We start from the raw sequence: 12,836 nt of genomic DNA, 5'->3' as shown, positions 1-12,836 counted from the left end.
CCACCCACCCACCGAGAAAAAGCAAAGATATCAGCCAGTGCACGACGCGGCATACACAGCAAAGACGAAGGCTTAGGACTCAGGGAGGAACGCCTGGAACAAATGCGTTTCATCGGGAAGCCTTCTGCAAGGAGGCGACCTTGTGACGGCTGTAAAGAAAGTCATGGACACAGCCTTGGAAAGGTGGAAATTGGCAGAGGAGTTTTCACAGCAGAGACATGAAGGGACTTCCCTGGTGGTGCAGAGGCTGAGACCCCATGCTCCCAGTGCAGGGGGTCTGGCTCCAATCCCTGCTAGGAAACTAGATCCCACCTCCTGCCACTAAGAGTTTGCATGCTGCAGCTGAAGATCCCACATGCCCTAACTAAAGAGCAAAGGTTCCGAGTGCTGCAACTGAGACCCTGCACGGCTAAATAAAGATTTTCAACAGAAACAGACGCACAAAAGCAAGCCAACAAACCATGTGAGAAAGAGCATGCGCAGAGGCCTTGAGGTTCACGTGGCATCTGAGGCCCCACTGGGCATCCGAGGCCCCACCGGGCACATGCTCTCTGGGGCTTAGATGACAATAGGGCAGCCAGGGAGGGTGGGGAGTCAGGGAGCCCCTAGGTGCGACCATCACTAAGCCCAGTTGTGAAGGGAGAAACTTAGAGAACTAAGGCCTGAGGCCCTTTCCTGAGCAAACAAGGGATCTAGGAACATCAAATGTTCCCACCATGGACCTGTGTCCCAGATTCTCCAACAGACCCGTCTGCCTTCCTGAGTCATACAGTCTTATCCGGTTGACTCCCCTTCTCAGCGGCCAGCGGCTACACGTGTACACACAACATGACGTCCAGTTGCCTCCGTTCTGCCTAATGTGGTCCCACCGCACCATCTCCCCAGCCCACAGCAAGACTTTTTAAAAATTCAAAGCCAGCACCTTCCCCATATACTCCAGCTATACGAGTAGAGAATTTTGCCCAACAAACACTCCGCCCCCTCATGTGTGTGCGGCCATTCAGGGCCTCTGTCTAAAAGGCCCTGAATGGCCCTCAGAGCCACCTCCCAAAGTCCCTACCATCCTTTAGGACCATCAGAGACACTGTCTCCCAGGTCATATGCCACCAGCCTCTTTCTTCCCATTCACAACTCCTCTGTGGCCCTTGACACATCCCACTGATACGGGAGCCGTCTTTGAATGAGGCACACTCTCTCCCACATCACAGAATGGGGTCCCAGCAGGGAGCTGAGACCTTTGGCCCTGTGTTCTCCCAACACTCAGCTCAAGGCCATGGCAGGTAACTACTCAGTGAGTGTCCACAGCCCAGGACCAGGCCAGGAGCTTCTTCAGGCATCCTCCACTAGGCAGTCAAGGATTCCAGGATGCCTCCACCCCGGGTCCCCTTCTGCTCTGTTGTCCGGTCCCCCTCCAGAGCAGGCCTTGCCTTGGGGCTTGGGCTCCCATTCCTATTTCTTGTGCCCTCTTGGCCTAGGATCCTCCACCCTGTGATTGAGCCCGTGAATATTTTATAGATGAACTTAAAGGCTTTCTTGTCCACCTGTAGGTACAAAATGAGCTAATGAATTCAGGCTTGTACCTGGTGTTGCTGCTTCATCTCTATGAACAGAGGTTTGCAGAACTCATGAGACTCAACCACGACCGGGCCACAAGAGAGAGGGTGAGTGGGGCCCCGCCTGGGCCGTCAGCAGCAGCGTCACTGACCTTGCTGTGTGCTTTAGGAGATGTGTGTCTGTGTTCAGCTGGTGGGATATGGCACCGTCATCATTGGCACCAAGACTAATGGCTGCCAGCTACAGGCACAGCGCCCTCTGGCTGAAAAGTGACAGTCAAGTGTGAGTGTTAGTTGCTCAGTCGTGTCTGACTGTTTGCAACCCCAGGGGATGTAGCCCACCAGGCTCCTCTGTCCATGGGATTCCCCAGGCAAAAATACCAACATGAATAGATGAATAGCCATTCCCTCTTCCAGGGGATCTTCCTGACCCAGGAATCGAACCTGGGTCCCTTGCATTGCAGGCAGATTCTTTACCATCTGAACCACCAGGTCACGTAATTGTTTCCTATTAAATATGAGTGGTAATTAAATGGTCATTAATGGTTATATAAGCAAGTGGGTCTCTAGGGATATTTGGCCCCCAAAATAGAGGCCAGCAAGGCTGCGGGGGCTGGGTGTGCATCACACGTGGATGTCCACTGCCCAAGCAAGGAGGGTCCATGAGAAATAGGAGCCTTCCCTGCCCCCAGCCAAGGGAGCTGTTTATTTTGCTTTGGCTCCCAGGGTATGTCATCCCAGCATCTGTGTGTGTGTATATGCCAAGAAACAAAGGTGCTGATGGGGTCCCATCTGTCATTAGAGAAGCGTATTTACCAGGAACGATCATCTGTGGCTGCCCTTCCTTTAATAAAAGAGCCAGGGCCCTCTAGCAGACTGTGTGGTGTCGGGGGAGAAGCCTAGATCCACTACTCAGATCAGAATGTGGGAGAACAGGGCAACCTCTGAAACGTACAGACACCCTTGGCCATTATCGAGTCAGAACCCTGAGCCCCAGGGGACTGTCAAATGCGCCCGGTGGCTGGGCCAGGGAAGAGCACTGTCAGGACAGGGGTGCCTTCCTGACCCGAAGGCCACGCCAGGCACGGATATGCTTTTAGTGTTTGGGGTTTCCAGGACACCCCCTGAGCCTCGAAATTTGACCTTCTGCTCACTTTAGAAGGTCACCACAGATTCAGAAGGGACTGAATTCACAGGTTCACAGAGTTCACAAGTTCAGAAGGGACATCCCTGGTCGTCCAGTGGTTAAGACTCCATGCTTCCAATGCAGGGGATACAGGTTTGATCCCTGGTCGAGGAACTAAGATCCCACATACAGTGCCACATGGCAAAAAAAAAAAAAGGTCACCATTGGAAAGCAAGCCAGTGTAGCCGTGGACCAGCCGCCAGTGGAACCGTGAGGCAGCTATAGTGATGCTCTGCTACGCATCCCACGCACCTCTTTCTCTTCACCGTCTTGGCTCTCCATGTCTCTCTGTCTCTACTTTTCTACCTCAAGTGGACAAGAGGCACCTGCCAGCACCAGTCACTGTCTGAAGGTGAAACCCAATGACTCCAAGTGCTCCCTACACAGCCCCAGTCCCTGCACCACTGGAGGCCGTGGCAATCCATTTGGAGCCATCCCTGCTAGAAATGGGCTTCCCTGGTGGCTCAGTAGCAGAGAATCCACCTGCCAATGCAGGAGATGTGGGTTTGATCCCTGGGTGGGAAAGATCCCCTAGGAGGAGGAAATGGCGATCTATTCTAGTATTCTTGCCTGGGAAATCTCATGGACAGAGGAGCTTGGTGGGCTACAGTCCATGGGATTGCAGAGTTGGACATGACTGAGTGCACACACACGCCACTAGAAATGTTGGGTTCAAACCATTCATCATAAGAATTTGAGATCTGTCTCTATATCTTTCTGGCTTCCATTCTCCCCTTAGACCCTAAGCTCTCAATTAAGACAACAGGCTGGGTCTTCGCCAAGACATCTCCTCAGGCATCTCGCCCTCTCTCTGACCCAGGCCTGTCCTTCCTTTTACACTTCCGTAGTTTTAATGGTGACATAAATTCCTTAGAGACATACATTTTTTTTTTTTAAGTATAACAGGAAGCAGGAAATGATCCTTTGTTAACATTTCTGTAACCTTATTTTCACGATTCCACATCTTATTTAATGAACTTTTTATTGCACATTGAACTTCAAAGCACCCAGGGTTCAATAAAGGTTACAGATGGCCATACCATCAACAAACAAAGGCAAGAGACATTAGCCTCTGGAACTGTAAGGCGCACACAGGAAGGCAACAGAGAGTACAACCCACTGGATGAAAAACCCACGCCCTTAAAGCATTGACTCTAGAGAATGTTCTGGTAAAACTATCCCAGAGAAGGAGCAGGTAATGTGGGGAGCAAGCTGGGAGCCAGCAGGGAAGGAAGCAGGAAGGACAGGGCATCACTTCTCTCATCACAAGCTTACTTGTAATTTGAGATTCTCCGAAATATTGGGTGGGCCAAAAAGTCCTTTGAAGTTTTTGTACCATCTTACAGAAAGACCCAAACAAACTTTTTGGCCAGCCCAGTAGTTCTCACCCATATAAACCACCAAGCAGTAACCAGTACTAAGAACTAGTTAAGAGGTACCCGAATGGAAGTAGGAAAACAGGTGTGAATGTGCTCAGTTGCTGAGTCATGTCTGACTCTTTGTGACCCCACAGACTGTGGCCTGCCAGGCTCCTCTGTCCATGAGATTCTCCAGGCAAGAATACTGGAGTGGGTTGCCATAACAAGTGGCTTTTGTCAAATTGATTCTCTTCTGGATTTGAGTCTCAGTATTTTCTTGCAGAAGATTCTAAGGGTGACGTTTAGCAAGAGAGAGGCACTATGATGGGAAGGAACACCTCCTCCCCTCTTCTTTACTGAGCAGAACCTGAAAAGCCATTCATAACAGGCTCCTGGGTGTGTCTCAGTAAGACACAGTGGTGAAGGCCTGTCCATGGTGGTGATCACTCATTCACACCTGCATATCAGGTGCTGAGATGGGGACCTGGGAAAGTGGCTATCAGACATGATGTCCCTTTCTTGGAGGAGTTAATAGTCAGGTGGGAAGGTGAGACTCACATATAGGGAAAACCAGGAAATAATAAAAAAAGTAGCCCTTGATCCAGAGAAGGCAATGGCAACCCACTCCGGTACTCTTGCCTGGAAAATCCCAGGGACGGAGGAGCCTGGTAGGCTGCAGTTCATGGGGTTGCAAAGAGTCAGACACAACTGAGCGACTTCATTTTCACTTTTCACTTTCCTGAATTGGAGAAGGAAATGGCAACCCACTCCAGTGTTCTTGCCTGGAGAATCTCAGGAACGGCAGAGCCTGGTGGGCTGCTGTCTATGGGGTCGCACAGAGTTGGACACGACTGAAGCGACTTAACAGCAGCAGCAGCAGCAGCCCTTGATCAAGAGAACTAACAGATCCAGTGAATTCCCAAAGGCTGTGAAATAAAAAACCCAAAATCTTCCCTGACAGTGGCTTCCTGGGGTTTTCAGTGATCTTATAAACAAATAATTTGGCTCCCCAGTGAGGCTGTGAGCCTTTTTAAGGCAAAGTTAAACCTTCTACATCTATCCTTTTCCTGAAGCTGGACACACAATGAATCATGTTTGACTGCCGACCAAGTCCCAGACACTATGGATGCCAGGAGCGCTGAGTGGTTACAAACTTGCTAAATTACTGCCGGAAAAGGATGTGGTCTGCTAAGGGTTGCAGGGGTGGGTCAGGGGGAGGATATGGTCATTGGCAAGTTGGAATAAGGAACACTTACCTCTTTTGTACACCATGCTCCTCCAGTGCCTTGAAAATGCCTGGCACATACTAGGTACTCAGTAACCTCCTGATGCTCAAGCAATGAAAAAGTGAACAATACTTGCTTCTTCCAGAGGCAAGTATTGAAAAAATTGGAGAAATTTGGAGAAAGTGATAATATAAATTTATGGAGGAAAAAAAGTGTTCTAGGTAAAGGAACACTTTCAAGTTCAAGGTATATTTGAGTATTCAGAGGTTTTCTACATGTCTACCATGTGCTAGGTTCTAAACTGTGCTCAGTCTGCTCAGTCATGTCCAACTCTTTGTGACCCTATGGACTGTAGACCCCCAGGCTCCTCTGTCCATGGGATTTTCTAGGCACGAATACTCCCTCCTCCAGGGGATCTTCCTGACTCAGGGGTTGAACCCGTGTCGCCTACATTGCAGGTAGATTCTCTAACCACTGAGGCATCGGAGAAGCCCCTGGGTTCTAAACTAGATCCTGGGAAATATGAAGATGATCAAGACACACTTTGCCTAAAAGGGATTCAGAGTCTAAAGAAACAGATGGGTAACCAAGAGTATCCAAAAAAATAAAAAGTGCCTTGTGTTATTTCAGGAGATGGAGCTGGATGTGGAAGAAGGCAGAGTTAAAGGACAGGAAGGGGCCGCTGTTCTTGCCCCCCCTACCCCCTCTTCTTCCATACCTTCTGCAGGACAGACCCTCCAGGCAGGAGGGACACAAGCCAACGTTTCAGAGGGCTTTGCTTTGAATCCAGTTAGCTTGTACTCTTTGCCATCCGTCTTCCCACTGCTTTGGGAGCCTGGTGGCAAAGCTGCTTCTGTTATTGCTCCTGTCAACCGATCAGCTGAGGAGGTGATGCTGGAGCTGAGTCTCAGACCAGTGCTGGTGGGGAGGGAAGGGCACCCATGCAGAAGGGAACACAAAGGCTCAGGAAGGAAAAGACTTGTGTGTTTGGGAAAGTCAAGGCACTGAGTGTGGCCAGAGCTGGCGGGAAGTAAGGAGGATGTGACGGGGTTGGGTGCAGCTCTGGGAGGCTATGGAAGGCTTTCTAGCCTGGGGTTGACAGGTCAGGAGAGCTCTGTTTCTGAGAGGGAGTGGGAGCGGCCATGTGGAGGGTGGGCTGAAGGGGGAAGAAGCCCAGCTGGGCGGCTGCTGCACTGGGACAGGGTTAGGGGGCCCACGTGGGGAGCACTGGAGGTGGGGGGCCAGATTTAAGTGGGCACAGAGAGTGAGCTATGGGCTGAAGGGAGCAGTGACTGTTATGCTCTGCAAATGCCTAGCGGGAAACTGGCCTTTCCTCTCTTCAGCTGTTTACAATGGGAGCATCTCCAGAGAACATGGGGCCCCACCAGCCTCACCTGACCTACTTGGTTCACCCTTTAATCTCATGGGGACACAGGACTGTTCTGCAGGGTGAAGCTAAATGGACATGCCTTCCCTCCGCCTTCTCCCTTTCAGCGCCCATGTGGCACACTCCAGTATTCAGGGGCTGCTCCCTCCAGAGTTCCCTAACCTGGGCTTCCTCCTGGCTGTGGGTTTTGTCTGTGCCACACTCTCCAACCCCTCTCAATGAAATGACCCTGTACCCGAAATTGCTCTCCCTGCCTGCCCATGTGTGTGTGCGCACTGAAAGGCAGAGCGCAGACGGGACCCCATGGCTTCCACCATGCCCTCCTGGCCCAAGTACCCACCTGTCTTCTGCCACAGGGGAGCTACTTTCACAGTTCACTTGGAAGGGGAGGGGAGGGTGTTGAAGTCGCTCTGAAATCCCAGTGGCCTATCCGTGTGAGGCTCCATGGATTTTCCCTAGGCTCTCCCCATTCACACCACCTCTACAAAACGGAAAACCCTTGCCTCAGAAGACCAAATCTACCCAAAATTATGCAAGGCCCAGACTTGGCCGACTGTTGGGAAAGCTTGCCTACTCACCAAGTTGGCGCCCCCTGGTGGCCATCATTAGATAGCCACCATCTCCGGGCACAGAATCTAGAGGCAGGATGAGGTCGTCCTAGCAGCCTGGGGAACACGGAGGCCGTTGCTAGCACCGCCCGATGTATAATTTACCAGGTAACCAGGACTGCTCCTCTAGAAGAAATTCCAACCTTCTGCCCTTGCCCCTGGCCTTCTGCGGAGAGGGACCCAGGGGCTACACTGACCAGGCAGTTGCCCCAGTAACAGTGTCCAGCACCCCTTGTTTTGTCCCCCAGCCTGTCACAAAGGCCCTCCTCCCGCTGGGGGGGGAAGGGCACAAGCCCCAGAGCCCACATCCTTGCAGCCTGGCACAATGGCCTCCCACGGAGTACACAGTGTTTCTCATTGTGGCATAAAATGCCATAAAGTCAGAACAAAGAGGGAGCCCAGAGCCTTGATGGGCCTGCTGCTTCCTGCCGGGTGGAGAATACAACCGATTGTTTAAAAGCCAGTGGTGAGGCAAGTGGCCAATTAGCACGGCTTTCACCCCCACTGCCTGGAAATGTGACTCTGGACTGTCAGGATGGGGTTCTGCTGCTCAGATCAATTGCTGAGAGGTCGCAGGTCTGTTCACACTGCCAAATTTAGACAACCCAAACAGGCGAAGGTGACCTGCGCTATCGCTGACGCTGTCTTTAGGAGGCGCCTATGCCCCACAGGTGCTGAATATCCACACTGCCCTCGCACCTCCACGCCTCCTTCTCTGCCCCTTTAAGGTGATGTCAGGGATTCCTAGAATATTCCCGCGACTAGGGGATTAGACATCTGTTCACAATTGCTTTGGAAAAAAACGGTTCATTTTTCATTGTCTTCTTTCCCATAGTTGTCAAGAAACTACCCACAGCCCAGGCTGGAAGAAAATGAAAGTAGGTGTTGGGGATCGGTCCTGCCATGTTGAGGGTGTTTGGCAATTTGCTGTCTTTCTGTGGCTGTGTTGAACCTAATCCTATGGAAGGAAGTAACAACCGCCCCCTGCCCCCAGAGGCAAAAATAACCCCACAAAGCTGGGGAAACCCTAGCTGCAGCAGTCAGCACGGCAGTCCAAGTGTGCTGGATGCAGAAGAGATAAGAGTTTGAACTCATGCTGAAAGCGAAAGCAAAGGCGGGCAAAGGGAGGATCAGTCTTCCTCGGACATAGGATGACCTGCTGCAGGTTTTTTTTTTCTTTCCCTTTACTGGGATTCTCCAGCATCCAGCACTCGGAGGAGCCTCTTGGGTTTTCTTCTAAACCCCGGAAGGGCGCTGTGGAGCCATTACATAAAGGGCTATGTATTCACATAGCCATCATTCACAAGTTAGTATTGGAGTTACTGGATTTTCTCACTCTTCCGCCCAAGCCAGCGGGCCTGCTGGATTCAGAAGTTGAACAAGGAAAACAAGTGTCGGGAAAGGGCCAAGGAGCCAGGCCAGCTGTCTCCAAAGCAGGCTTATTATCCCATAGAAAACCTGACTCAAGAAAACGTGCTCAATTAAAGCAGGCAGGCTGGTGGTCAGATGTGGGAAGAACTTTCCTCATCAGCTGGGAGGATAAACGTTACAGTGAACTAAGGAACGGGGTGCCAGAGGTGACAGTTCCATCCCCAGAGGCTGTTCTGGAGAGAAATGTCACAACTGCCTGCCTTAAAAGGTTTAAAACAGCTATTTCCACTCAGGCTTTGCCATCAGAATCACCTGGGGAACTTAGAAAAATACAGATTCCTGGGCCCCTCCCAGAGACACCGATTCAGGCACTGGGGGGTGGGCCCCTGGTGACCGTGATACAGTCAGTGGTCATGGTAATGCTTTGGGGACCCACACCCCGCCCCCCGCAACCGACCGGCCCGCAGAGGCTGAACCAGCTCAAAGCTCCACAGGGTGGGGCCCAGATGACGACCCTAGAGCACCCATCTATTATTCAGGGCACGCAGTCCCGAGAAGCCGGCAGATCATTTTCAGAGGGGGGAGGGCTCTACAGGGCTCTCTGTTCACAAAAGGAACTCGTAGGGTCCCAGTCCCCGGGCGCCACCGCGGGGGTCCAGCCGAGCCGGGCGAGGGCCCAGAGCCCCCTCGCGCCCTCGCAAGGTCGCGGGGCCTCTCGGTGGGCGGCCGGTCCCCCGGCGTCGTCGCCTGGGTCGACCCCGAGCAGCTGCTCCGCCTCGGGCCGCCGGGAAGGGAGGCCAGGCAGGGAACGGTGAGAGCTAGGAAAGACCTTTGTGTGCGGGCGCACGCACCCCGTCTGCGCCCGGCCTTTGCCGAGAGCCCCGGCTCCGTCCAGAGAGGGCACCCCGCGCGTCGGCCGGGAAGGCTCGGTGGCCCGAGGCTCCGGGCAGGGTCTCGGCGCCGCGCCCGGCCGCGCCCGTCCCCAGCCCCCGCCCCGGAGGCGCCCGCGCTCTTCCCGGTTCGGGGAAACCTGCAGCGGCGGGCGCGCCCGGGCCGGTCTGGCTGGGCAGGGGCGACCCCTAGTGCCCAGCGGGGCCCGCTGCCGCCCTGCCGCGGGGGGCGGCCCGGAGCAGGATGCAGAGCCTCCCTCCACACCCCGGCTTGGGGATGCGGAAGGGGCACCGCGGCTCCAGGCCTGGGGCCCCCGGGTTGAGTGCCATCTCTAGAGGACGGGAGAAGAGCGCCCCCGGGGTGGTGCTTAAAAAGGAGCCTCCACCGAGGGAACCCTGCCTCCTGTGTTGCTCCGAGGCAGATGGTTCCCGCCCCCAGCCCCGCACCGGGTCACCAACCGCCTCTCTTCAGGAAGCTGGGACTAGCTCTAGGATCCACCCCCTCCCGGTAGAGTCCTAATGTGGGAGCCTCAGATTTCCCCCTCTGGAAACGGGTCCAGGCCCTTTCCGCCTGTCCCAGCCCTGCGCACACCCCAGGCGCCGGCAGGGGCAGCCCCGCGCAGAGGGACCGTCTTGGCACGCTGCTCAGACGCCGCCGGGGCCTGGCTTCCCGCCCGAGCTCTGATCAGGACAAGAGCCAGGGCAGCCAAAGGCGGATCCACACGCCTCGCGCCCTCCCCCTGGGGCCGTGGCTTCTCTGGTCCCCGGCAGCCTGGCAGGACTCACCTGGTTGGCAGCGCTCTGTGAAGATGGGTTGCTACAGCTGAGTCACGGCTGTGACCCGCTGCCCTAGCCCCATGCAGGTAAACAGGGAGGGAAAAGGCAACACATCAGGGCACAGCAGGTGACACAAAGATGCCAGCCTCTGTGGCTCATGCCAGCCTTCTCACTGGGCACCCTGTCCTGGGCTTCTGGGAACCGAGGCTGTGCACAAGATGCCACAGGTGGCACCGAGGTAAGGGCTGCTGGGGAGAGGCCCTGGGTGGGTGTGCCTGGGTCTAACAAATTGTCACACAGCCCCCCTGACAGCTGCTTCTTGGCTGGCACGAATAATGGTCACCACAGCCAAGTCCAAGTCTAGGGAGGGGAATCATGCCTCCAGCAGCCATCAATACAGGTGTGGAGAGGAGCGGCCAAGAAGGCCTTCAGCCAAGGCTGGGCCAGAGCACCTGCCCCCTACTCTAAATGTACAAGTCAAGGCAACTAGATTTGGAGGAAAGAGGAAGGTGAAAGAAGGTGGGCAGCTCTTGGAGCTGGGGCTGCGTTGTGGTGGAGGAAGAAGCTGAGAGCGTCCAGGTAGGGATGGAGGGAGGCGATTACTCTTGTTCCCTTGCCCTTCACCAGTCAGAATGTGCTTCCAAATAGGGAGCACTCACTGCAGCCAATGAGAAAATAAATATTGAGAATGAGAATCTTTCTCAAGAATAAAGAAAGCACCCCACCTGGCCTCCTCCTCTGACTCCACTGCTTCTCACTGCCCCTGTGCCCCGCCATCATATGACCCTCTGTGTCCAGCCAATTTGATCCCTGAAAGACTGCGGGGTCTCTGTTCCTCACACTGTTCCAGGCACTGTAGCATGTGTGGTGTGTGTGTGTCTGTTGTGTATTGTCTGTGTGTCTGGTCACTGGTGCTGGGGCAGGGGCTTGGGGGAGCTGGGCAGGAAGGGCAATGATGCCATCCTCCTCCACGACAGAGTCCGCAGCCTGAGCTTCCTCTTGCTTTCCAGGTTCCGAGCTGGGAGATGGGAGTGGCAGCAGTTTGTGAAGGCAACAGCCGAGTTGTCTAGCAAGGGAGCTGGCCTGGAGCTGGCCAGGCAGAAGCCTCTCCTCTTGGCCACCCTTCCTCCATGCCCACAAGCCTCCCTTCCTCCTCGCCACTGAAACCGAAACCGATGTTCCCAGTTATCTTTTTCACCTTCTGCCACTCTTTTTGGGGTCTGGCTCGAGCATCCACAGACAGCAACAGCGACCCGCTCAGTCCCAGACTTGGGCTTGCTGAGCCCCCGCCAGCTGCCCAGCTGCTGCCCTTCCACCCAGAAGTCCAAGGGGACCCATTGGCCCTAGTGGGCCCCATGGCCTGAGGTCCCTCTGTGGAGGGCACCCCTTCAGGTCTCACTCCACCGAGTGGAATCAGTAAACTGACGTTGTTCACCCAGTTTTGTGTTGTGCTCATTCCAGTCCCCTTGGACAAAGGCTCAGGGCCTGAAACTCTGAGGAGTACACCTCCCACACCCCCCACGTCTCACCTCTCCTTGCCCCCCACCATCACTGCCACATGGGATGACACCGCCTGGGCCCCCAGAGGCTGGCTGGCTGCCCCTGTAGGTACCCACTTAGGAGGGTTTGGTACATTTACTCCACACTTCTCTCCTACTTGCATCTTATCATCCAAAGACCAGATCAAGACTTAGGATGAAAAACAAGGCAGAGAATTTAGTAAGAAAAGAAGAGGTAGGTGTGTGTATATGAGACAGAGACAAAGCCAAGTCAAAAAATAAAGATGGAGGGAATGAACTGCAAAAACGTTACAGCAAATGAAAGAAGCCAGTCACGAAAGACTACATACTGTATGATCCTATTTACCTGCAATTTCTAGAAAGGCAAACCAGAGAAACAGAGCAGTGCTTGCTGGGGGTTGGGGAGGGAGCGGAGAGGGACTGCACACGAGCTCGAGGGGACTTTGCGGGGTGATGAGGGGCTTCTGAAAGCTGGTCTGTGGTCATGTTCACACAACTGGATGCATTTACTGAAGCTTATTGAACTGTGCGCTTAACACAGGCGAACTCTGGTATAATTGTAAAATATGCCTCAACAGACTTTCTAAACAACGGAAGAAGGGGCAGAGAAAGGGCAAGAGAGAGGAAAAGGTAAAAGGGGAAGAGATGCTTCTCAAAACGCCTTCAAGACCTGCCCTCCTCAGAACAATAGTGACCACTGAAGATGTTGCTGCCAAAGGGTCCCCTCAATAAATTACAGTGTCAGTAGGGTTTAGGAAAAGCTAGATGTCAAAATCTTGTCTGATATGTTCCACAGTTAGACAAAGTGACTCCAGGACTGCAAACAAATTCCACCAGGCTGCCTAGATCCAAGAACCAAACAAAAGGACATCTTTAAATGTGCATAGTCCCTAGAAGAGCCACTCAGGTTGAAAATATCTCCATAATGTATATAAAATTCCTATAACCTCAAGTTGCTCC

General features: G+C 53.6%; 1 protein-coding gene across 1 annotated transcript in view; it reads left to right on the top strand.

The window, feature by feature from the left end:
- The window catches only part of MARCHF10 (membrane associated ring-CH-type finger 10), a 100,559-nt gene extending 88,267 nt beyond the window's left edge, over positions 1 to 12,292 (top strand). The window contains exons 9-11 of the mRNA XM_005905332.2: positions 1,548 to 1,661; positions 8,154 to 8,196; positions 11,367 to 12,292. Coding sequence (XP_005905394.1) covers positions 1,548 to 1,661; positions 8,154 to 8,196; positions 11,367 to 11,404 — 195 coding nt within the window. The 3' untranslated portion in view covers positions 11,405 to 12,292. The remainder of the gene's footprint in view (positions 1 to 1,547; positions 1,662 to 8,153; positions 8,197 to 11,366) is intronic.
- Positions 12,293 to 12,836: the final 544 nt, after the last annotated feature.

Source organism: Bos mutus, chromosome 19 (assembly GCF_027580195.1).
Source record: "Bos mutus isolate GX-2022 chromosome 19, NWIPB_WYAK_1.1, whole genome shotgun sequence".
Lineage (NCBI taxonomy): Eukaryota > Metazoa > Chordata > Mammalia > Artiodactyla > Bovidae > Bos > Bos mutus.
This window is presented reverse-complemented; position numbering and strand designations above follow the sequence as displayed.